General features: G+C 37.2%; 1 protein-coding gene across 27 annotated transcripts in view; it reads right to left on the reverse strand.

The window, feature by feature from the left end:
- The window catches only part of ADGRL2 (adhesion G protein-coupled receptor L2), a 395600-nt gene that overhangs the window by 19433 nt on the left and 349553 nt on the right, over window positions 1–26614 (reverse strand). For 19 of the 27 annotated variants that reach the window (XM_033000458.2, XM_033000459.2, XM_042805303.1 and 16 more), the window contains 12 exons: window positions 25186–25986; window positions 16575–16871; window positions 15928–16031; window positions 14909–15094; window positions 13824–13862; window positions 10759–10942; window positions 8734–8856; window positions 8259–8464; window positions 7002–7175; window positions 5739–5948; window positions 4518–4738; window positions 3161–3227 (listed from right to left, as the gene is read on the reverse strand). In XM_033000458.2, coding sequence (XP_032856349.1) covers window positions 3161–3227; window positions 4518–4738; window positions 5739–5948; window positions 7002–7175; window positions 8259–8464; window positions 8734–8856; window positions 10759–10942; window positions 13824–13862; window positions 14909–15094; window positions 15928–16031; window positions 16575–16871; window positions 25186–25986 — 2612 coding nt within the window. The remainder of the gene's footprint in view (window positions 1–3160; window positions 3228–4517; window positions 4739–5738; window positions 5949–7001; window positions 7176–8258; window positions 8465–8733; window positions 8857–10758; window positions 10943–13823; window positions 13863–14908; window positions 15095–15927; window positions 16032–16574; window positions 16872–25185; window positions 25987–26614) is intronic. The other 8 variants (XM_042805318.1, XM_042805282.1, XM_042805309.1 and 5 more) reach the window with 1 other exon arrangement.

The following is a 26614-nucleotide window of genomic DNA, read 5'->3' on the forward strand; positions in this document are numbered from 1 at the left end:
ATATGAATGAAAATGGATCTACACAGAAGTCAAAGTACTCAGGCTTTTCTGACCACAGATTACAGGAGTACACTGTTTGTTTTCTAGCCATGAACCCGCTCAATTGAATCACGTCCGCCTGAGCTTAGCAGTTTAAAATTCATTCCACACAGCCTGCAGTGCTGACATGGATATGATAAGACAGAAGAACAGAAACACCACTCTGAAGTAACCTAGCTGAACTGCACATGTTCTGACCCTTTTTCAACTCCCCGGAGCTTTTGTTACCTGGCAAATGCAGCTCTAAAACTGCTCTTGTATCTCCAGATCTTTGCTCTTAGCCATGCAGAAGCCTATTTCTCTCTGGGACTGGCAGAGAGAGAGGTGCTCTCTGAAGAAGGCTTCTAAATGAGTGTGCACACTGAACTCCTACTGAACTGAATTAATTATTAAAGATGCAGATGGAGCTGTCCAAATGATAAGAACTGCTCCTGACGTATCATGATCCAAGCTTTCATTAAACCATTTCAGGCATACTAATGGTTTCCCACTGCTCATTACTTACATGCTCTTTTCTCATAGATATAATAACCCTGGTGCCCAAAGGCATACCAGGCTATGGAAATAGTGAAGTTGAAAAGTTCCTCAGAAGACGTACTCAGGAACTTCATACTTCCCATACTCATTTTGTGTAAATCTGTATACAGATATAAGTGTAAATGCTTATAAAAAGAGAGAAATATTTGTAAATTAAAGTAGTAAGCAATATTGCCAAAAAAGAGTTTATGTGCATTGACAGTACTATTAGACTGAGATTCATAAAAGTGATTTAACATGTTAAGAAGCTTACCAGTGTGAGATTCTTACATGCTACTGCCACAAAGTACGCCACACTATAAATATGGCTCTTCAGTTACACTGCACATGACATTATTTTTCAGCCATTATACTTCTCACACTTCTTCCTCTAGTCTCTTGCTTTCTCAGTTGGGACGATTAGAGGGCAAAGCAATTGCTAGAGAAGAATTACTCCCAGGAACTGCACTGTGATTGCTACCTGCTGTTTCATATTTTTGAAGTTGGGAATACTGCTCCCAAAGGCCTTTTGCGTCTCAGCCTAAATGATTTGCTGGAGGATAATAATGTCATGGCCAGTAAATAATAGTGAACTATGTCTGTACATGGTCAATATGATTAAATGTCCTTCACCCCTATTCTCACTCTGACCTGGTTATGAGAAAGTGAAAAAGCCGATAGCAATACCCTAAGCTTCCCATGTGCAATGTCATTTTAAAGCAAGGGAGAGAAACAGAGGTGACTTAGCAAAATACTACCAGTAACCATAAAATAAAAAGCTAGACACAAAAAGCAAAATTATCACCATGCAATCAGACTTGAGGTAACTGATCTACTGTGGCATGAAACTTAGAAGAAATTTCTAGCAATGATTACAACTGCAAGAAACAACTTTGTGTTGAAAAATATTGTGTATCATTTTGAAAATACTAAGTTTATCTTTCAATTGTAATTGCAGGTTTAATTAAAAAAGAATTCCTATCATTCTGAGACTTGATCTAATTGAAATGTATTTAGAATAGAGTCTGTACAATTATTATGGTCTATACTTAAATCTTACAAACACTGTAAGTGTTTAACTTATACACACATGAGTTTTGGCATCTATGCCTATTTCTTTGAAAATATGCCAATGAACTCAACTTCTACACCTCACAACTATCTTTTCTTAAGTGACCACTCAAGGATTTAAATAGTTTTTAAATATAAACAGGGAGTAAAACCAACCTAAATATACATAAGCTTATTTCAATACTGAAGATACAAGGAAGGAATAAAGTACCTACAAAAGACCTGCTGGGTGCATTTTTAATAGAAAGTTCCATAATCAAAGTATCAGTTTATTTTTATATAAAGAAATAATGTAAACTATAAGCTACAAAAAGTATTGAAATAGTACGTCTGGTGTATAGATCTATAGAAGTCAGAAATTTCAAAATTATGCCTGATGCGTGTGCTTCAGGATGAAAAATAATGACAAAATACAATTCCCGAATTTGGAAAGTCAAGGGAACCGAACTTCTGTTAACATTTCTTAACTCCACTACTGTATAAAGGCAGGGGAATAGGTAACTACACTTTCAAAAGCATGAAAACAAATTAATTCATCCTTCCAAACTATTAGCAATTATGAGAAAAGCTCTCTATGTACATAGGCTATGTCTCCAGTACTACCCTTCTAGAATATTTCCCAAGTATAGCCAGTCTTTAAATATACTGAACTAGCAGAGAACAATGTGAGTCAAAACTCACATCTTGTATTCACTTTCTTTCCAAACTCCTATGTTGTGTGGTGTTGGTATTATTAAATTGAAATAACAAGATGTTTTTGCCCTGGGTTGACAGATGACTATGCGCTTTTTACCTGAAAGCGCTCTCAGATAGATAATTGACATATGAACACAGCATTCAGTCTTAAATGGACAATGGGGCACACAGCTGTGTGTGTACAGAAGGGTGTGCATGCATACAACGACTTTACTCAAATGATTGAAAGAACGTGTATATGCTTTCTACTGGTTACATAATACTCATTTATACTAGAACAGATGAACTTGTATGTCTGAGATACATTACAAGTAGCATAAATACACACAGAAGTAGTCATGGAAAAATATGCATATGCAAATACACATACAAATACTGTATAAGTGTAATGAAATATAGGATTTGTTTAATTATCCAATGCATTAGGAAACCCTTTTGAGATAATTATGTTGGATAATTAGCAGTTAAATTCTGGAACATGTACAATAATGATTCAGTTGAAAGAAACAACAATGGTTCCTTTAAAAAAACCCCTGTGTTTAGTACTTTACTGATTTTTCGTATGACTACACATGTCAATATGACCTTCAGAGTTCAAGCCATTAGGAAAAAATGGCTATGCTGAAGTGCCACCACAGCTTTGACAATTAATCATTTGGTCAGCACTCTAATTTAAAGATTTCTGCACACTTATATAACCATTGGTAACATTAAAAATTGTTTATAAGCATTTTCATGAAATGTCTGGTGAATAAGGATGTTATTGACTGATGTTACTCAATTTTTTTAACTTTGCTGCGAAGCAACCTAAAAGGAAAGGAAAAAGCAAATTTCTTACCAGAATAATAAAGGTAACAGGTCCAATGAAACTCCAGATAAAATAGTTATCTACATGGAGCCAGCAACTATAATGGAAAAATGAGAATGAAAAGTGAACAATTGCATCGGTACCTCAGTCCAACAAATGGAAAGTGCAAAAATACTCCTTAAGCTAACATTTTGACAGTAAATAGTGATAAAAATTGCACAGTACCACTTAGTCTATGGACAGTTTTTCCTAACCTGAAAGTCTTCTGATGATCCCTGTTTAATTTAAACGCTATTGAATTTGAAAACACATAATCAGGAATAGCTAACATGTAAGAAACAAAACCAAAATGAGCTCTCTCTCCTTTCAGTCAAAAGAGTTGGTCACAGGTGCTACCATGGAGTTATAAAATTAACATCAGTAAAATATTTTTCGCAGGTTTTCCATGTAATCTTCAAAATCTGCTTTTAACTTTGTATCAGATGCAAAGTGCTTACTCCTGAGGAATACAAGACAGAAAATGTTCAGATGCCACGTTTTGCTGAAAAACAATATTGTATAAATAAAATCCCCCAACCTGGAATGGAACATCAGAGAAAGAATACATATGATACCAGACTATATGATGTGTAAACCTATTAGAGCAGACTGCACTTAACGACTCGTTTCTCATACAGCCCAGTTCCCTGCTGAATTCCTCTTATTTGTCTTTCATCAGTAGCAAAATCAAGCAGCTTTGTTGTAGTCAACAGTATCTTCCCATTCTGTAACTAATTTCATCAAAGGACAAAGTAAACACTATTGGAAGGCAAATTCATGCCTCCAGCAACTCACATCCTCAGAAATGTTTTCTGTCTACCTTCTGTCACTTTCTGTATCTATTCGTATTTTTGTAAATAAAAGGCAGTGGCTAATTTTAATCCTGCTCTACTTGCCTGATAAAATATTATCAAAGTGAAACATATGCGTTGGAATATTGTACTGTCGTAATTCAGGACAAGAGTTAGCTAGAGGGGCTGCTGAACAAAGAGATCTAATGAAGCATTAGCTTAAAACTGGGTGGTTAGGCCTGTGAGATATTTTAAGTTGAGAATTTTTACTTAATATACATTTGAGGCCGAAAAGTTATTTACTTTTTCAATTTGTTTCAGGTCAGTCTTTTGTGTTAAAAGAAAGACCATAATTCAGAATCGGTCTCTCTAGAGTACAAATCCTCTGAACCTAGAGAATTACAAAAGACTTGATTGTAATCTGTGCACAGCATTGCCATTCTCTTACGAATAAAGCTTTCAGATGGTATTTTAGTCTGTCAGGGACTCTCTGACAGCTAATAGGCTTTAAAAAATTATTCACTTGAAAAACACTCAGGTCACTTGCAATTACTTACGCTTTCTCTGTTCCGTAGCTCTTATAGTCAATAGCTGCTGAGACACCAACTACTGTAGCAGGGAAGAGGTAGCCAGCAACATAATAGTACTTCTTCCTAGAATATTCACTTTCAAATACTTCTACTAACATTAGATAAAGCTGCACTCCTTCTAGACACATCCAGGCAAAGGCTGCCAGGAAGAAAAAGTGTAAGAGACCTGCAAATATTGGACATGCAATCTGCAAAGAAAAAGAAAGATGGAAATATAAACCACAAAATCCTCACAACATTTTATCTCCAATTAAATAGTGTGTAACAGAACAGCATATATTTCTATCAGAGATCTTTCACAAATTCAGGAGCATCTTCCCTACTTGAAAACATACGCTGAACATTTGAAAATACTGATGTACTGATCAGTAGTTACAGAAAGCACATTAGGTAAACAGTGTGAATGAAGATAAGGAAAACGTGCCCTCACCACCCAGTCTTCAATTACAGAGTGGACTTTCAATTTTATAAGCAACTCTAACTTTGAAATTGATATGGTTTTAGGACTTACAGTTTAGATAATCTGAAACAAGGACAGTTGGTTCGAGATGCATAATGTAACACTGCTTATTTAAAATTATGAAGCGGCCATCAATCTGTTTTTATCTGCTATAATTTGGAAGCTTCTACTGTCGTAACCCAGTCTGAATTCTCTCCCCTTTGGCTGAGTGCTGGATGAAACTATACTGAATTATTAAATTTCAAACCCAATGAATTGCTTCAAAATTAATTTTACCAATACTGCCAAAAAATCTGCATGAATGTGCAGTATCAAAAATGTGTAAATATATAGATAAAGCTCTTTACGAATATATATATACGTACAAAAATGTAGTCAATAGCTGTTGAGACATGTGAATATATAGAGAAAACACATATGTGTTCCTAGTATGTCAACATTTAATTTAATCTCCTCTTTCAAAAGTTCAACCACCTGCTTCATTAATAGCTGATGTTTCTCAACTGAAAATGAAAAGCATTGCAGTAAGTGGTAAATTAAGGCCACAGAGATATTTTTGAAGGATCTAAATACTATTTATGAACATGTCTATCTTATTTTCACACTGAGCTTTTATGTCAGCCTTGCTGTGTCAGAATGCTGAAAGCTTGGAATTGTTGTCATGTTTTAATTCAAACCAATTTCACTAATTTCAGAGAACAAGATCAGTACACATGTAGAAAACTTACCTTGTACTCTGTCTTATCGATGCCTATTAGGAAAATGAACTCAGCAATGAATAGGTTGATACAAAGGTTCTTGTGAATAGTGTTACGATCACTTTGTAGGCCACGGAAAAAACAGAATGTGAAGATGCAGATGGCCAGGCAAACAAGAGAGATGACAATTCCCACCCAGGTGATGACAGTGAGGAGCAATTCGTGCACTCCATCTTTGTACTAGAAATAACCAAGAATGGAGAAAATTAATATGACTCTTTATGAGTATAAACAAAAACCTATTTTCATAGGTAGCATCCAGAAAAGTTACTTGTTCATTACATGAGATGGGCAAAATGTACTCAGTAATTTCCTAGTCTCAGGTCAGCTTCCCAGAAGAGCAACATTTGGGCAAGTAGAAGAGGAGCGGGTCTGAGAGAAAAATGTGACTATTTTAGACAGATCATACAGCATTTTCACTTTTCCCATGGCTTGCTATAAACTTGTCAGACAAGAACAAGTAGAGAAACATAACATTTTGAAAGTGCCACCAGGCTCTGATGCAAAGAAAGAAAAGAGCTTTCCCTGGGACCTCCATGTTCTTTCTTATCACCTGTAAATCCACAGCTGTGAAGAACGCAATGGTTTACACACCAGCTAGGACAAAATGCAGAATATGTTACGTGTTTAATTCCAGTTCTGATCTCATGTTCAGCTAAAGAAAGTTCCTCGCTTCAGTTGCGACAGAATCCCTTTTGTCATCTTGGTTATCTTTTCAGTGACATTTTCGAATACAATTCCTTTAGGATAAGTCCCATATCCTTGCAAATATCCTATACTCTGGTCCCTCTGACATCCAGCAAGTGCTTTAACTAGCCAACAAAATTTCAGAGTATGAAAAGTCATTTAAACAACCAGTATGGAAGCTCCTTGACCTTCCTGCTGCAAGAGCTGGCGATTGTGCTTCCAGAGAACAGCCTGCGCAGCTGACCCTACACATACTCTCCAGCTGGACTGAGGGGAAGTCTGCAAAATGGCTGTAAGGTTGGTCAGTAGCTTTAAAATGTGACCTGAAGAAAACTCTCGTCGTTCCTTGTTTTTCTTTCCTGTTATTTTGCTTGTAACTTAATGGGTGAGGAAGAAAAGTGCTATAGAAAGCAAATTGCTTTGGAAAGAGGGGGAAGAAGATATAAATACTTAAGGAACTTTAGCAATTTTGGATCTTGCTACAAATGAAAAGCTAAATCTTTAAAAGTTTGTTCCCTGCTGATGGCTAGAAACATCATTACCTACCACAATTTCCCGATGAGCCATAAGAATTGCAAAGTTGGTTAGGTGACTGCAAGCACAAGTTGTATGAGTTTTATTTGTGTCAACCAGTTTGCAGCCTTGAGTTGACCAGTATCCCATCATAGTCCTCTCTGAGTAGTTCCAGAAGGAGCAATTTGCATTGAAGTAATTGTCAGGCTGGGAGATAAAAGGATAACATAAAATGAGGATTTTACACACTAAGATGGCAATAACAATTGTTTAATATGTGTAAAGGGTAATTTAGATTAAACTTTGCATGTTTCGGACAATAAAGTTTTTCATCAGCAAAACTGTGGACTATGTTATACAGGGAAGACATCTAGTTTAAAAGGGACTTTATAGTCCGAAACACTCTAAAGTGTAGTCTCAATTACTGTAGACCCAATTTTAAACAATTACAATTTCCATCTTGAGATTTTATGCACTGATGGCACACATTATAGCCATTTTTGCTTTCTGTGAAATTAGGACTGTGAATTTATTGTTGAAGATATTTTTCCTGTAATTGAGAATTTGAAAATATTATCTTTTTCCTTTGATCCTCACCTTTGGCCAGGCCAAAGTCATGTGAACAGACATCAGGAAAAAGTTAATTCCTCAATGCCTATCTATTTTGATGAAAAACAATCAAAACAGATTTATAGAAAGAGCAAAATGAGAGCAAAATCCAACCATACTTTCTCTATCAAAGTAGCGGTTATTTACTTTCCCCATGTGAGACATGAAAACAGAAAAGACCAAACTAACAATCAAAGAAACATATCAAATAAATTACCATGAAGAAAATATACACAAATTTAAAGTATAACAAACCAAGATATAATACTTTATTCTTTACCAAATAAATGTATTTAAATGATTTGTATAGGCTTCTGGAACTTGGTCCAAAAATAATGTACAAAGTTAAAGTGTCATTAAAACTTGCTACATCAGACTATCAAGAATCTTAAGTTACTTTCTACCCTGCTGCTAAGGTAAGAGTTAATTTTCAGTTAGAAATAAATTAGTCATTTACATTTTCATGTTGATTACTGAATTAGCTTTCATTAAGAATACACTTAAGTTCTAATAATCACTGAACCAGGCTCATTTAATTTTATGTTCATAGACTTAACTAAGCTTGTGTCTCTGACCTACTCCAACATTTAAAATTCAAATGGAAAAAAGGTTATTTTTCTGCATTGCTTTTCTCTCTTGCTGATTTTATGACCTTCCCATTAATTCATTAGCATAACTCACATCAATGTGTTCCAGCGTAAAATGCACAGGATCAGTCAGGTATACCCGGCTAGACTCCTTGTTGATAGAGGCTGCAATGACGTGGGAGTTGACTGCGATCGTGCTATTTCGCCCAGCAAAGTCACTGCCTAGCTTTATGGTTGCATTTTCAGTACTGAGAAAACGCCCCAAACTTTTGTAAATGATGAAAACCAGTTTTGCTAATCCTACAAAAGAAACAAAATCCCATTATCATGCCACAGAGGTCTACAGAAAGACAGAAACCTGTGCTCTAATAAACTAACAATAAAACAGACGTAAACAGAGAGGCACTTTCAGGCTATGGATTTGAAGCAAAATGCCCAGGTACCATGATCTTCAAGAAAAATCCAGAGAGCAGTTTTGTTGTGTTTTGTTTTGATATTTTTAACTAGAGGAGGTAATGTAGGTTTTATAAAAGTTAATGGAGTTTCAGTGCTCCATGTCCAAGACTCACCATTCCTGCTGTTCTGTTTCACGGTGCTTGCAGAGAGCTGAATGGAGTTGCCTCCTTTACTGCCCTGAGGAAATTTCAAGTCCTGCACCTGGCCCTCAGTAATGAGCACTGCAACATCCAAAACTAAGCAGAGCAGAGGGGGAAAAAAAAAAAAAAAAAAAAAAAAGCGGTAAAAAAAGAGAATGCAGAGAAAGTCTCTTGGCCAGATTGCAATATGCCAGATGACAATATCTCCCCCCACTCTTTAGTTTTCTCATGCTGCTGTCCTCGTATGCCACCATAAAACAGATCTGTACTGTATGTTTCAAGCACACAGTTTCTTTAACTAAACCTAGTGCACACTATAAAATGATAGCACTTTAATAGTGATAACATAACATCAAATCTTGTTTTCATTTGTGCCCCCAAAACATACACTTAAAAATACCACACAAACTACACAGAAATGTTAATTTCGACGTTCCTAACATCTATGCAGTATCCTCTCCCAACAAATTTATAACTTTAAGTATTGATTTAGATGTAAGGAGTTTTTAAAACAGTCAGCAAATTAATACCTAAGTATACTCATGCCGAGTATTTAACTAAACCAGAATTTGTATCTAAAAAAAATTTCTAATTTTTCTCCTAAATCTAATTCTGTATAAAGGTTTATAGGAAGTCATTTTATTGGCTCTGCTAAAAAAATATTGAAAATGAAAACTTAGATGACACTCAGCCTTACTTAAGTTTTAATTTTATAACATATTGTATATCAAGAAGCTTCTATGGGATTATCACTGAAGACTGGATTCTCTTGGATATGTAAAACCATATAGGTCAGAGTGGTCAAATGACAGGTATTTGCACTATATTAAACTGGTCTAACTCTAGGTCTAAACTAAAGACCGACAAAAGGTATGAAATTAGAGAATGATTTCTCTAAGTCACACATATGTATGTGTGCTGGGAATTCAGTCTTTCATGGCATCAGTAATACGTTGCTATGTATGACTTGAAGACAGCTTATCAAAAGAAGTGATGTTCAGACAGGCTACTGAGCTCCATGGAGCTGCTTGTGTACATCCTGAGAGAGATTTTCTGCGATTATATCCTCATGCCTTCAGAAACAACTGGTGAAGTTACTTTGATAACAGACTGTAACACCTTTCCCATTGTCTTCCTACTCAAATTAAACACTAGGCAGAATCATCTTTTGCAGTGACAAATATGCAGACACTGAAACATCAAAAGTCTCATTTCTGCAGTCTATTCCAAGTCTCCATCTCGGTACCCCTCAGATTAGCAGACTTTCAGCTTCCTTGTACCTCACTAAGACTACATTATTCTCTGTAATAAAATGAAGAAATTTTAATCTTATGCATAGCAATGATTTTTGCTTTAACATATCCTGTGTACCAATATTTGCACATCTCTAATACCAAACCCCTTCATTTCCCTGTCACCGCTTAAATTCCAAATTATGCTCCAACTATCTTCAGCTATTTTGCAGTCTCTGAAGCATAGCTATTCTGCATTATGGGAGATGTAGTTCACTGAACACATTTTTACCTGAAGGCAGTCATAGTTAATGTAAACATTTGGCCTATGTTCTGAGTACCTAAAATATTTAACTGGCAGATTACGTTGCAAAAAAGTAATTTAAATTCATTAGGAACAGTTTATATATAACCAAAAAGCATTTTGGCAGCTCTACAGAAAGCAGTTACCTCAAAAAATCTATACTCTGCCATTTAAGCACTCTTCATATCTGTATGTTCTGCCAATGATTTTTCAGTGATAAATCAACTTTGCAAAAATCAACTACTTTCCATTTTACACTGTATTAATGACACTAAAGAAGAATACTAATTTTCAAGTACTAAACAAGAAAAGCATGTCTCCATTTAGGAGCATTTACCTTTCCACTAAATGTTGCACAGCTCTGCTTTCAAAGAGTATGTTGCTATCTGGAATAGTTTCTTCTGCTTTTGCGTAAAGCAATGCACAGCACTTTAAATCAGGCTTGAAAAGAAATTTACTTACCGATATTTTCTGTGGGCATTGAGACTCTAGTTGGTTCTAAGAGATTATCAGCCAAGACAAAGGCCCCTTCTTCTAATGTATCAAGTAGCATTGTGGCTGCATGGGCTTGTTCTGAAGAATTCATGTCCTTCCAGGACTCCAGAGCTTCAGGCCTGAGCAGGTTGTCCACTGTATCCACAATTGCCTGCATTCATTAGAAAACTATCATTAGGTCTGATTGCCCTAGGCAGCTGGGGAAAACTTCCAATGTTTTCTGGTGACAATTATAATACTTAACTGTCAGAATGATTTACTGTGATTTAATGGCACTAGAAAACTATTTTCAACATATTTTCCATACTCTCACTGAACAGCATTAATAGAAGTGCAGTTAGCCACTAGCATTGTGTGGTCTCTAAGTGGTAAACATGCAGATTCGACTCGTCCCGTGTCAGGTATAAAAGCAGTCTTATTAATGTGCTGAAAAATGTAAAAATAAATGCCAGAAGTTTTGCCTGAAGCTTTCACCTTAAAGTTAATGTCAAGATGTATAACTTCTATTTAAAAATACTGATGCCAAAATTGGCATTCTGCAGTTTAGGCTAAAATGACAATAATACTCTTGTGGAAACTTAGCCCAACTCATGTAGCCATAGCACTGTAAACTGCTTGTCTATGACAAACTGCCTTCTTTATTACAGGAGGCATGAAATGAAGCTGACTCAGTGGATATAAATTAGCCTGGGCCACTCTCACTCCCCCTCCTGTTCCTGTACCTGTTCCTAGATACTTAAAGAGATTACTAACTCCCACTCCTGCACAAAGGTCAGTTAAAAAGGGAAATCAATAGAGCAAACAAGATGTCCACTGACTGTCCCTGTTATCAGTGAAGGCAAAACTGTAAAACTGAATACAGCTACCATTTTAAAGTTTTTCTTATAACAACTCTATCATCATGTTTTAAGGTTCATTAAGCTGCATATAAAGTAACAGTAAATAAGTAAGACGAAGAATTCAGCAACATGATTACATTTTTACAAAATAATCCAATCAATCAGAGTAATCAGTTAATCAATTGAAGGCAGGCTCTTACATTAATGCATAATGTAGCTGTGCATTGAGTATGCTGTGCATTGAGTACGCCATGCATTGCTGAAACACCCTGTTTACTCTGTCCCATTTACCTAGTCGTAATGTGTCATTAAGCATATATATAATTTGTTTGATCAATTTAAAAGCATTGGGAGTGGAAACAGAACACATTGTACAAACAGAAAGATGTCACTCTGGAATACTGTATTGTGCAAATAAACAAATAGGAAAAGTTGGTCAAGACTACTGTCAGAGCAAGATTAATTAGCCTAATCCATTTTAATACCCTCTTTCTGTCTGCATTGTGAGCCACCACGACCTTCCTGGCAGGTGGAAGATACTTCGAAGTGGCATTAAAGCCTTTTTTCTTTCTCTAATGGGAGACAGAATAGTCAAAATGCTCACACTGATACTGCTGCAACCATTAACTAGAGTGGAACAGAAATTGGTCTGCAGAGGCCAGATTCATTAGTCACCAAGAAATACAGATTGGAGCCTCTAATCTGAGGTACAAATGAATCCTCTGTCACAAAGTGGGAACTTGCTTCATTTGCATAGTGTAAGTCAGCTTTTGATTTGTAATTTCAAGAGGTTTATTAGTCTTATCTAAGCAGAGAAGCCCATTTGAGACCTACAGAAAATGACACCGGTTGGAAATTAAGGTTGTGCTACAGTTTCTTGTCTATAGCGCTGATGATATGTATTCATCAATATGAAATGCTTTTATTTATTATGGGATAATCTAACACAGAATTTTTCCTGTGGAAAATTATCACCTGCCCAGCAATCCTTCTGAGGTGTTCTCTCCTCTCAGACAGAGGCGAGCAGGCGGTGGCAGCCCCTGTAATGCAGCTGTTTGAGCAACCCCATTACTGTTCTTCTCACATTCGTGTTTACTATTGAAAATGGAGTATGAAAACTCAGTCTACTCAAACCATATCTGCTGGATTTCCCTTTATTATTAAAAAATATTTTCGAATAATAAACTAGTACAATCATTGTTGAGATGTGAATTTCTCTCCAGATTTTTGCCTCCTTTTGTCAGATTTTTGCACAAATGAACATCTCCCATCCACTTCTGGGCTGCAGGATAAAAGACAGAAGCACCCTGTACAGAGACATGCCTCTTCAGTAAGAGTCTGAATTATTTTATTATGTTGTAAAGTATTTCAAAGTTCTTTTAAAAAAATCATTCTTACATCTTACCTCAGAGGGTACGAGTAAAAATCAGTATTTTAAAAGAAACTTTGAAAAAATGTGCAATAAAATTTGTCAGAGCCAGGCACAATCTGTGCTAGGACTTTTTTCCCTTCTTCATGGCATGACGTGGCATTACTAGCATTGTATTGCAGAGCAGGAACTAGCCACTACGGACAACCATTCTACAGCAGATGAAGAAACTAAGAATCGGGTAGCAATGTGTTACATGCCTTCCATATAGCCTGGTTAATGGGACATGTGGCACACATTTTACTAGTAAAGTCAGAGAAATGTTTGCATTTACAGTTTATCCTGAAGTCACTGAATCTGGCCTTTGTAACAACTCTTAAAACTGTAAGAAAGAGTGATTTTACTAGGTATAAGAATACACAAAGAACAAAGCAGGCTATATAATGTACATTTTTCATGCAAGCAAATTAATTCTAAACAGTCTTTGATATAAAATACTACCAAGCCGAAGTAATTTCTGTTAAGTTGCCAGCTTTTCCCTCTACCCAAAGTTGCATTATGAGAGATCTTACTTCCAATTCAGATAATAACCATTTCTGCTCTTTTAGTTTCGAACAAGTTGAGGTAAAAGAGGTATAAACTTTGATCTTTAGGGTTTTTTTTCTGAGTGATATACCTGTGTAAAGCCAACATTTGTACAGTTGATATGGGGCACAATACACATTTATCAAAGACTGAAATACATAGGATCATGCAGCAAGATGATAAAGCGTGGCAGGTTGCTGAAGCAGGGAGAAAGCAGGGTGACAGCACAGGAGAGATACCTTAAGGTAAGCCCTGCATGTCTTCTCTCGTTTTTGGAGCTTTTTAGTAAGAAAAAAGAAAATCAGAAGTTAGACACATTTTGGAAAGCTTCAGAAATATCAAAAAATTAGTCTGGTTTTTCAAATCCCTAATTTGAACTATAGCCTGGACATTAATCTAGTTTCTGTCCAGCAATAACTATAGAAAAACATCACACAGGAAACGTTTTTCCCCAACCTTTATATAGGTGCCCAGATATCTTTGCTCAAATGGTGGGATTTGTGTGAAAAGGTCAAAGGAGAAAATCCCTGTGTGGGCACTTGATCTGTCTCTGGGAAAACTCTTTTAAGGGCAGCTAGGGATTATAAATAAAACTATTCCCAAATTAACAGAGGAGTGCATGGAGCTCTCTCTCTAAAGGTGGCTGAAAGAATAATTCGTTTGTAGTTTGTTGACTAAGCTGATGCAAGGAAGAGGCTGAGAAATACAGCATTTCCTCTGAGAAAAAGAGGAATGGTAATAACACTTGTGATTTGTATTTAAACCACAAAGACATATATTTTCTCTGAAATGTTTCTCTGAACATCATTCTGGAGAAAACATTTATCCATGTTTTAGATACGCATATTAAGGCATTTTTATAAAGATCAATTATAAGTGATGTTGGCATCCTTAAAAGGCTGGGAAAGTGCTATTATTCTGCAGGAAGTCAGATTTAAATAAAACCCTGCACCTATGCAGAATCCTACTGGTTTTATTACATGTTCAAGGTTAAAAGGATCACTGGATAAACACGCTGATTTGTTACAGAATTTCTGAGAGCTAATGCCCATTTCCCTCACACTAGTTATAATGCATTCCAGATTTTAATAACGGACACAGCTATGTATTTTAGGACCAGTCAGCTACTGTGAATTATATCTTATTCCCTAAAGAAGGTAATTGCAACTTTCCGCTGTGTATTTACTGCTGTTTTCTCTCACGTTTATTCCAGAACTGTAAGCATGTGGGAACAAAGTATAGATTAATATTTCTGAAAGGAAAAAAGTAAAAAAAACAAGGGCAATAGTTATCCCAGCAGGAGAAGGTGACTGGAGGTGTGTACCTTGTTATAACTCCTTCCAGCAGAGTCTTTTTCACTGGGCCGCAGTTCCTGCAGCTGAGCATCCAAAATGTCCACGAGCTGCTCCATCAGCCTCACTGATGAACTAACATCCCCAGCAAAGACTGGTCCTTTGGTGTGTTTAGCCAGTTCATTGGCCAGACTAGCAGCATTTTCTCCACTTCTGATCTGAAATGACAATTTAGATTATCTCAGCAGGGCCCCTTGTTCTGCTTGCGGCTCCTAATTCCAATTCCCCGTGTACCTTTGTTGTGGTGAAATAACCATTTGCACATACATTGAAATCTGCAACTAATTGAGACCAATAACGTTCTCTTTATCTCAGAAGATTAAAAGTTCTTAGATCCGTGACACACAAAAGCAGTTCTTAACAGCCATCAAAACCAGAAATCAGACTGGGACTTTTGGGCTAGATCTTCTATTCATCCTCACTTTTATTCTACTACCATTATCAGACAGCAAGAAATCTATTTGTTCATACTAGTGCTTGAGGCATTTGAAAGTCAAGTAGCCTGGTACTGACAACAAATTATCCAGTTTTCATAAACTTAGTAAATCTCAGTAGGGAGGGAAAACACAGAAAGTGGATCTGCACTCTAATCATACTGTTATTAATGCACTTAGACAAAAATCTATTTATTAGAGTATAATTTTTCCTGAACTAAAAAACCTTGATCTATACCACAGTTTTTGTCATGTGATTTAAAATATTTATTACACAAATAAAGCTTTTGTTTTTTGAATGCCAGCAAAGTTACTTTGCTTTAAATAGCAATGAAAACACGTAATCACAAATTCAATACAAGAACTTGGAGAGTGTACCAAAACACACATATGAACCTAACTGTTGGGCCAAAGCTTCACACACAAATTACACATAACTCCCTCTACTTTAAATGAACACAGAGTAAAAAAGATGGCTTCAACAAACTGAATTATTAATGCTCAGAGTTAAAATCATTAATCACCAGTGTACACCCGATTAAAAGGTTTCAACCAACCTTCTGAGCCAGCTGATTTACCCAGTGTGAGGTGCAGTTGCTAAGATCAGGGCCTTTGGGGTTCCACGCTCCCGTTAAAACCACGCAGAGATATGAGGCAGTTCCTACAACAGATGTAGAAAACTACAGTGAAATGGAAGCCATTTTTCCATATGCATTCAAGAAATCAGCTACACTGTGCTCCTAAGCAATGTTAAATTCTGAATGTTGCTAATGGCAGTAGTTGACAATAATTGACAAAAACGTAAGGAAATAATGTAGATTACTAACAGCAATAAAAAAAGTCAGTGAAAAGTACCAGACGTTTTCTGCAAACAAACAAAAAGCCCTTGATTTTTCCTGGAGCTCATCCAGAGGGGAGCTCATAATGAGAAAGGCAGCTGTAAGCATATTTTACAACAGTCCTCAAGCAAAGCCCTAGAATTTGACCTGGATTCTCAAAAGCGCATGTGCACGTTAATTCTGTGGATACGCTCAAATGCCCTTTGCAGATTAAAACTTGACCATTGCCTATATATACTGCATTCTCCAAGTAACAAAAATCCTATGACAGACACCTTGAGATCAAAAAAAAAGTTCACTGTGATATCAGTGCATTGCTTTTGGGATGTCTGCTTGAAAACAAGACACATTTTTAAAGGCAATACCTCGTGTTCCTTTGGGGCAAGGGCGTTCAACCATCATTCCTCTTTGTGTCTGAGGCCAGCTAATCCCCCTGGCCTCAGTCGGTTCACAGAATCTCTCTGGTAAAGGGAAAAAACTTGTCACGGGAGGAATTTTGGTTGTGGAAATAGGTGGCGGTGGCTTGGGTCCTCTGCTTCCTTCCTTTGTTCCTCCAGCTGATGTTGTGCTTATGGGACCTTTCTGTGACGTAGTGCTAGTGGTTGACACTGTAGTTTTGTACAGCTCTGCTGAAGAAGTTATTGTCACTGCTGTGGTAGGCACTGCACAAAGAAAATGAAGAGTAATAATAAATTACTTCAGAACTATATAAAAAAAAAGTTCTTTAACTGTTATTTATGTAGTTTTAGAGGATTCTCTGGTGTTTCCTTTCCTTTACCTCAATATTACTCTTTTCTTATTGCTATTCTGGGTGCTTAAGATATAAATTTGATCATTTTTATTTTTTTCCCTCCCAGCTCATACCAGTATGACGTTTCAGAACAGTCTCCAAATAATCTCTTCCATAATAAAAATTGATAGTTACATTTCTAAAGGCTGAAAGGCAGTACTAGTGAGTTATCAGTACGTAACAAACACGCTCAAAGCAATTAATGATTACTTAATCACTTTTGCAGAAGGAGTAACTCAATAGACAGAATCATTTGAATCCGTGTGCTGTGAACAATGCAGTCCAGCTTTAACAACAAAGGCAGTGAGCTGTAACTAACAAGACCATTTTAAAAGAACAGACCCCAAAACTTCAAGTCACCCAGTACACACCTCCCAGGAAAATAATTAAAATAACATCTTCCTGCTCGGCAGTCATTCTGCTTGAGAGTGCTGCAGTATGCCTGATTAGCTCCAAAAGAAGCAACATCTAGCATGTATGTGGTGTTCTCACGTTTGAACATTTCGGGCCTTAACATCCTTTTTTGATAAAGCAGGTATGAAGACACAGCTCATTCAAGACAGTGGTAAGTACCTAGTTTAATCTTTTATGAAACACTAGGATCAGCCTAGGCCAAATCACTTCTGCCTGGGACTTGCAGCTGCTCACTCCACTGACCCACGTCAGGAACACGTCGCTGGAGCTGCTGAGGTACAGCCTGAGCTATGCCGTGATTCTGAGGCTTTGGAGAGATAACACTACTTAATGCTAGAGGAGATAACAGTCCAGAATTCCTGTTCGTCATCTTCATATGTATGTTGAGCAATGGCTGAAACAATGCAAGTGAGCAAAGTGTTGGTTGACAAGAAGCTCAACATGAGCCAGCAATGTGCGTTTGCAGCCCAGAAAGACAAGTGTATCCTGGGCTGCATCAAGGCAATTGTGGCCAGCAGGTCAAGGGAGGTGATTCTCCCCCTCTACTCCGCTCTCGTGAGACCCCACCTGCAGTGCTGTGTCCAGCTCTGGGTTCCCCAAATATAAGAAGGACATGGATCTGTTGAAGCAAGTCCAGAGAGGGGCCATGAAGATGATCAGAGGTCTGGAGCACCTCCTATGAAGACAGGCTAAGAGAGTTGTTCAGCCCAGAGAAAGCTCTGGGGAGACCTTCTAGCAGTCTTCCAGTACTTAAAGGGGGCTACAGGAAAGATGGGGAGGGACTCTTTATCGGGGAGTGTAGTGATAGGACAAGCGGTAATGGCTTTAAACTGAAAGAGGGTAGATTTAGAATAGATATAAGGAAGAAATTCTTTAGTGTGAGGGTGGTGAGACACTGGCACAGTTAGCCCAGAGAAGCTGAGGCTGCACCATCCCTGATAGGGTTCAAGGCCAGGTTGGATGGGGCTTTGAGCAAATAAATTATTTCCAAATCTTCCTTAGTGTTCACAGTGCTTTATAGGCACATAAAATCAAAGATCCTTGTTCTGAGAATAAATAAGCTCATATCAAATATTTTTAAAATCCTGACACAGAAATGAATGAAGCTTATTTGAGGATTAACTTCAGTGGATAAAGTGTCTTTTTTCTTTCTTTTTTTCTTCTTCTGTTAGGCCCTTGAACTCTGACTTACTGGACAATGTATTTTCGCTAAATTAAATCATAAACAAAAACAAGAAAGGAGCTACCTTGCTTTCTTTCAGCAGATGTTTTTTAAGTTAGTGTTTTGAATAAAATTACCTTTCAGTAGTTAGCAGATAACAATTATTTCAAAATCCTTTTTCAATTATATTTCAGTTATATCAAGAGTCTCAAACATGAATTTATATTTTTATTTTCATATGAATTTAGAGTGGAGTTTTTGAACACCATGATCTGTTTTTAAAGACTAAATGCAAAAATGTGCTTTTTATCCCTCTCTTGCTCACAAATGAGGAACTTCTTTGGAGGCTGTCTTCAGTTGCATTCTTGGCTGCTTGAATACAGTCAGTGTACTTGTGCTGAACTCGTGGTGTAGCCAGCTACTATGAAACCTATTGAAATCCTCAGATCTGTTCTGCAAGTGCTTGTCTGACATCTTGTGAAACTGCTGCAATTTTCTTTTGATTACAATGCATTCAGCCTTCTAGTGCTTTCCCAATTAACATTTGTCAAAAGCATTTGCAATCACTTGCAGAAGTGTCAGGCAAGGCCTGCTGAATCAGGTCCTGGTGAATGGGGAACTGGTGGGGCTGGAGAATGATGCCGAGGACAACCAATTATTACTATCCATCCCCTAACACATTGTGCTGATCAGTATATTTTTAATCACTGAAATGTGTATTAGCATTATTGCAATTACTACTAAAAACCTATAATCATAAGGATATCTTTGTCTCGGGAGCAAGACATCACTGCAAGAATTCGTAACAGCTCTCTGAATTTCAGTAGTGAGGTAATAATTTTCAGAACTTATTTTGTGCTGCACCCTGAGCTAAAATATCCTGTCATCATGCAACTTTAGGTAGAACAATTTTAATGTTATCTATTACAATCAATTTCAGAGTATATCACCTATGACTCAGAAATGACCAGCATAGCTTACTAGTAGTACATACTTTAGATAAGTATTTATAATCTCACATTTTAGGAGAAAGACTTCAAATCACCTCTCCCACAAAACTGAAAAAAATACAGATAATTTCTAAGACACTTTCTCTTGAATTAAATTTTAAAAAGGAGAAATCAGTATATTTAAGTATGTACGAGGAAACTTCAGACAGTGCTAGAAATCTGGGAAAGAATATGGTTGAAAAATAAGAAATGACCAAACACATCATTTTAAGGAATACATCAAGCTTTTAGAAGGCAGATCATTTTGTTTTTAATGATCTGTTGGGGAACTTAATCTGCAATGCCCTTCTCCTGGGCTGCAAGAAGACACATGATAGCTGCCACCACCTGATGTGTCTCATTCCGAAAGCTGAGGACGATGGCATCTGTGGGCTCCCATGCACTGACCTGTGCAGTGCTTTACCAATCTAAAATAATGGTAGCGATGATTAATATGCCACAACTAAGAAGAAGAACAAACTCCATGTTGAGGTTATTAACCTATTGTTCCAAGCAGCAGGGGTGAGTCTCTGCAAGGCTGAAGGTACGTAATTTTTGTCCAACATCAGAAAACCTCTTTTACAATGTGAGATTCTATCTTGGACTTTCTGACTAGGCTTGACATGCCGAGGAGAAAACCAAAACCTCTTCTGCCTTCTTCCTTTTTTTTTTTTTTTTTTAAGAATAGGCATGTCTCATTATCAGCTGAAGACAGATCTCATTTTATTTAAAAAAAAAAAAAAAAAAGCAATAGGAAGTAAATCCAAAGACTCAAGGTTAATTAATTTACATTTGTTTCATGTAGTTTCTAACAGCTGATCTAAACAGTTACACATACTATCTGTTTCTAAAAACGAAGACACCACTGGAGTAAAACTTAACACCTGTTTAACAGTGTGATGTCTATAAAAAACGTAACACAATTGCCTAGGACAGCAGGGGAACAGTAACTTTCTTTCCCCAACTGACAGTGAAGAGTAGATTTAGAGAAGGCACACAAGCTATCTACTATTCTTTGCCAACATGTTTCTATTCCAAGCAGTCATAAAATACATTAAAAAAACCCCACAACAAATCAAGTCAAAACAAAAAAATCCCCACTGAAAATACAACTCTGACCTTAGATGGAGAATTGCATTGAAATGCCCAGATGATGCACCATTCCTGAAATTACACATGGTTCCGTTTTCATGTCCAGAATCTAGGCAATTTTAGAAATCAGCTGTATGGATTTTTCAGTTAAATGTATACTCTTACAGATCAGGTATTTCAATGTATTCAGATACATGAAAATCTATGTGCCCACCTTCAATTTCAAAATGTGTCATACGCTAAGCTGTCGTGTAAAGCAATGGAGACCAGAAACCTGTGCAATTCCAGATTTCCCTGCCTTCTGCTTATTACCGCTGTGTGCCTGTTTCCATGCTTCAGTGAATAGCAGGGAAGTCACTAAGACTCACCTAATTACCTACAGGTTCCAGCTATCATGCTAGCCAGTATTCTATTGACCCTGCCAAATCCTGTTTATTTGAAAGCTAGATGTTTACACAGCCATTTATGAATTTATACCCTGAAAATGATAACAAACATGCCATGAAATTAGCAAAATACCTATGATCAAGAAATGTGCTATCTGGTCCCCATTCTGTTGTCTTTACTTCTACAATCACTCTTTAACCAATCTGTACTGTATGAGATTCTACACAATAGTAAATATCCAATTTACTTAACAATTTGCTGCATGACTTTGTCATAGATTCTTGGTATTATAAAGATTTAGTTGCACTAGTTTCCTATTGTTTCAAGTCCTTGGTGACAGTACTCTCTGAGTTTCTGTTCTGTCCACACAACATGCATATTTTCCTGCAGTGATCCAATAAAACTTAATGATGGGTATCATGGTACAAAAGGGGAGAAAACTTCAGTTTGAACAGTTAGTGCAAATTGGGATGAGTGCAGATGAAATCTCTCCCTAACACACTAACACAGAACAAAAGGATTTATCTTTTTGTGTTACCAAGGAAACCTTACAATGTAATGCTCATATTTACTTTTTAGGGGGAAAATTTCCTTCATTCTTCCTGATCTTTTAATTTATAATTCCTTTAAAAATTCCTATTTTCACAAGGATTCATCTGGTCCCTTGGATACCTCCATTAGAAAGAATGTAACAGGATGTATCCATTACACCTATCAAGGATATAAAAACTTTGGTTTGTTTGAATTTTTCATAGTGGCTTTTTGCAGGGCTTGATGTTTTTTATTTTATTTCTAAATTAAGGTTTTGATTTTTAAATGTAATTTTTACACTTAACCTTAGAAAATGTGCTCTTCTGCACATTATCATGGTACTTGTCAGCTGTAGCTCCAAAAACCACTTCTACATCTATGCACTACAATTCCCATGAGAAGAGAGAAGAAAAAAAAACACATGAAAAATGAGGTTAATGGGGGAGATCTGAGGGCAGCAGACACCATTGTGAAACAGTAGCCTGGCTGCTGCATCTGCAGTTTTAGAAATACGAAGAGTTCTCGTGGAAACCAATAAAATAAGGATACGGGTGGCCCGTAATATGGACAGCTGCAAGAGGAGAAAATGGTATAGATCTGCTGCAAGGGCAAGGTCAACATTAGGTTAATTATAGTGGTATTTCAGAGGTTTCAATAGGCAGATTTAAAAATGAAACAAACAACAAAGAGAAAAAAGGCAGGTTTGCAGTCATGGATGAGTCCAAGATTTTGGCCCTGGGAGCAAACGCAAACCCATTGAGCTCAAAAGTGTGGCCCAAATCTGACAAATTCATCCGTCACACAGGAAAAAAAAGACTGTTGTTTTTGAAGCACTGGGTAGTTGGAAGTTACGGTGTAGACGAGAACTGACGTCCAAGACAGATAGAAGAGGGAAAAAAAAGAACCAGTGTGTGTCTATATATCATTATTGCTTCCATGGCAACAGAAGGAACACAGATTGATGATTTTCCCACAATGGCCCCAAGTTAACCATTTGAACAGAAAAGGCCACGACTTTCAATTTTGAGGCACTGACCTTATGACTCTATTAAATACTTGATATTAAAGTACCATTGCAAAAGATACTAAAAGCAAGTTCTTGTGTTAGGTGACTTAAAGAATGTTATCCTAACACCTAGGTCTTTGAGTGGATGATTAAGAAATCTGAGTCAACCACAAAAAAACCAAACCAAACCAGAACAAAAGAAACACAAAAATGCACTTCATCAGATGTGCTGAAAATCTGATCTAATTTCATGAGAGAAAAAATCCAAATGTGTATCCTTTAACGTGTAACAACAGGACTAATCTTCAATTTACATAGACTTTATGCTGAAATAAAGAGGAACTGAGAATATAATACAAATAAAATACAGAGCTCAAAACTGTATAGAAACTCTTCTTGATTTTACAGCAGTACATCACAAGGACAATCATATTAGATAATTTTCCCTTTAATTTAGTAGTCTTTAGCTACAGGGTATTGGCTTAGGCAAAAGAGGAAATGAAACATATTCTAAGATCTGCTATGTAGAGATCCATACAAAATTAAAATATTGAGTATTGGCTTTATATAAGGCAAACTGCCATTTGTGAATATATACATAACATATTCAAATAAACCTAGTGTCTTCATATGTTTTCTATATTTTTAAAAGGCCATAATAAAAAGATATTTACTGATGTCATAATGCATTTAGAACCCAAACTCACAAATCACTCAAAAAATACTCCTCCTGTCTTGACAGGTGAATGGGCAAATTGCTCAGAGAAGAGGCAAGCACTCTGCAGTGTGCCCTGGTCCCCTTCTCATCTAGGTCTGGTTGGAACATGCCATTTATCCCCCGGCTTGCATGCCAGCAAGGAACCCAGGTAGATAGAGGAGTGCTCGTGGATACTCAAATCTCTTTCTGATATTGGACGGAATTGTGGCCAGCACATGTATTGTAACTTACGGTCTTGGCAACTCTCTCATAATAAAAACATTATGAAATGTCTTACTGGAGATCTTTGGTGGTTTCCTAAAGCAAAGGAAGGATTCCACACAGCCTTTTCTTCTATCTCTACTATTCCTTAACACTTTTCCTTCAATGCAGGTTTAAAGATTAGCTTTTGACACATTCATGGCAGCTGCCTGAACTACAAAAGCTACTTAGAACCTGCACCTCCATCTTCTCCTCTTACTATTAAAGCTTTGAAGAATTTAAAATGCATCTTCAGCTCAGTTAAACTGAATGAAAAGTGACATGCATGAGAATGTATGAAAATTAATGCTTTCATTTTTTTCTAATTACATAGGTGGCTATGTCTGTGCTAAAAGCAGCCCCAAAGCCTCCCTGAGGAACAAACTAGCTTGACATAGAGAGAGCAAGGCTTGTCAGGATGGCCGCCCTCACAGCTGGAGCTCAATCCACAAACACCTGGAACCTGCCTGAGCTTGCCCATGTATTGCCAATGAGATCTGTGGGAGACAGACCGGACAGATCGTCACTTGGCTCTGGAGATCACTAATGTATTGGTTCTAAACTGCCTTGTTCTGCTACACCTTACATATTTTTGTACCTGGAAAAGCCACATGTAAGTTGATATAATTGTGTGCATACTGCACAGTTTGCACTGCTGTGCATGAATCAGCTTCACTGAAGCAGGGTAGCTACTTTTCATGTGGAGAAGCCATTATTACTACTTTTTTGAAGTTGAAAAAGCAGCTGCTAAACATGCATACCGCTTAGATGAGAGAAGTGAAGTATTACCTTCATTGCTAAAGCAGCTTATCAACATTCTGTTCCTTGCTGCATACATCTTCTGCCACAGAGCATTTCTCTTAGTATTTACTCTCTCCTGCAGATGTTAATATGTGGCTGTGCCTGTTCATGTCATTTTTGGGGACTTCGGAGACCTAAAGACCTCCATTTTTCTTTCCTCTTTTAGCAGCTAGTGTCCTTCCTTTTAGGTAGTTGTTCTAACTTCAAGTGAGCTGAAGTGCGATTGTAATGGACTTACCGAGAAACCTGTTAAAAAGATGTTGGATAATCTTGTCCAACCCAGCATTTAGAAACTGTGAAAATAGGGCTGCAGAAAAATATTTATGCTTAGTATTGCACATTAACCCCATACATCTCCTCTGAGACCTCCCAGTACACATTGCTCTCAACTGCTGGCGCCACGAAGTTAAAAGGTCTGCATGTATGTTGTAATCAATTCAGAAGTCAGGTAATGCCGAACGGATGGGAAAAGGCTTCTGGCTCAGTGTGAGTGAACTCAGACTTAGGTTAGCTATAGAAGGCAAACTGACTGATGGTATAAAGTAAATAAACAATTCCCCAATTCATTCTCAAACACAGAAAAGCTAAACAATTCTATAAAAAAAAAAACAAAACAACCCAAACCTGAACAACAAAAGCACAAGCCTATAAAGCAAATAAAGTAATTCTATCTCTCTTTACAGGTTCTGCAAATTTGCCTTGCACCACTGTAATGCTGTACTGCTCAGCACTGAGCAAACAACCCCTCCCTGCCTTTCTGCCAAGAGCTAAGACCAAAGACATCATAACGTAGTTATCTTAATGGAAGTACAGAGAGATTAAAAATGAGAAAACTCAAATTCTTACCTTGGGCAGGATCAGGTGGGCCAAACTCCAAAGAGTATCGCAGAATGAAGTTGTTATTCCACACATACAGCTGGTTGTCTCTGGGGTTGTAATCCACTGCAGCGATGTACTGGTACTGATTGGGGAAAGGAATGTCCACATGCTCGCCCCTGCTTAACCTGGTGTTGTAGATGTAATCGATGGAGTTCTTGCCAGTCTCACTCTCATTGTCCTGATACACTGACCGCACTACATACAGGACACCACATATCATGAAAGCATTGGATGCTGCCCGTTTGTCGTATGTTGTTTCCCAGGTGGCTTCAAAACGCAGGGTGTAGGGGTTCAGCTGGCTAATTACTATCATCCCATTGTTTTGCTCCGTAGCATAAATTACCCATAAGCCATTTTCATCAACTGCCAAGTCAATATCAGTCTTTCCTCCCCACCGGTATGGAGAGGTGTCATGGTAATTAGCATAATTGATTATGGCCTCTCCGCTCTTAATTCTAGTCCTCAAGTCGAACTTTACTATGTTCCTAGTTCTTTCCTTGTTAAAAAAGACAGCGCCATCATACACTACAAATCCAGTACCATCCACTCGATTTGGGAGTTTATATGTTGTCTGCTGGCGTCCGTTTTGGAAGTCCTCTAAAGAAGCATATTCTATCAAAGTATCGGTGCGATACGGAGTCCATGGCATGAAGTATATTTTATCTGCAGCCTGGAGAGGATCTTTGCACCAAGCACCTGCTTTTTGTTCAGCTTCATATAAATACGGTGAGTCCACAATTGCTTTCAACGTCCCCGGGCAAACAAAAACTAACAGTCACAGAAAGAAGTAAGACAAGAATTACGTCAAATTAAGACTGTCTCATAATAAAAAGGAAAAAAAAAAAAAAAAGAAAAAAAAAAGTAGGTAAATCATAATGACTGTGTCAGGAAGAAAAAAAATTAATTTAATTGGAACTAGATTATACCTTATATTATAATTAATGCAATTATCACCCTTTATCATCCACTTTTCTTAAAGTTACCATGTTCTTGCTGTACCAGTATGGAAAGTGGATGGAAACTGTTTTCACTAGTACAGACCAAGGCTCAATGGCATACACAGACAGCTGAAAATGTAGAGCTACTCTTGCATTTTTGTCTTAAGACTTTTAGTGAGTACGCATTAACGCTCCAGAGCTTTTAACTGGTGTGCAGCAGTGCGCTAGGTCATTTCAGTCCAAAAAAAATCACATCGACTTGTTTAGAACTTTAAGAAGTGGCGAGGCTGAAAAAGGAGGTGCCTCGATTAAAAATAAAGGAACAAAACAAATCATCAGGTATATAGAGAAAGCAATTAGGAGCAGAGAAAACAAAACACAACCAAAGCAATGAATGAAACAGACCAGGAAACCCTGTAACCATGGCATGCTATGGAGAGGGTTCTGGAAGCCAGGCA

This window comes from Tyto alba, unplaced genomic scaffold (genome assembly GCF_018691265.1).
Source record: "Tyto alba isolate M040663 unplaced genomic scaffold, T.alba_DEE_v4.0 Super-Scaffold_1000006, whole genome shotgun sequence".
NCBI lineage: Eukaryota > Metazoa > Chordata > Aves > Strigiformes > Tytonidae > Tyto > Tyto alba.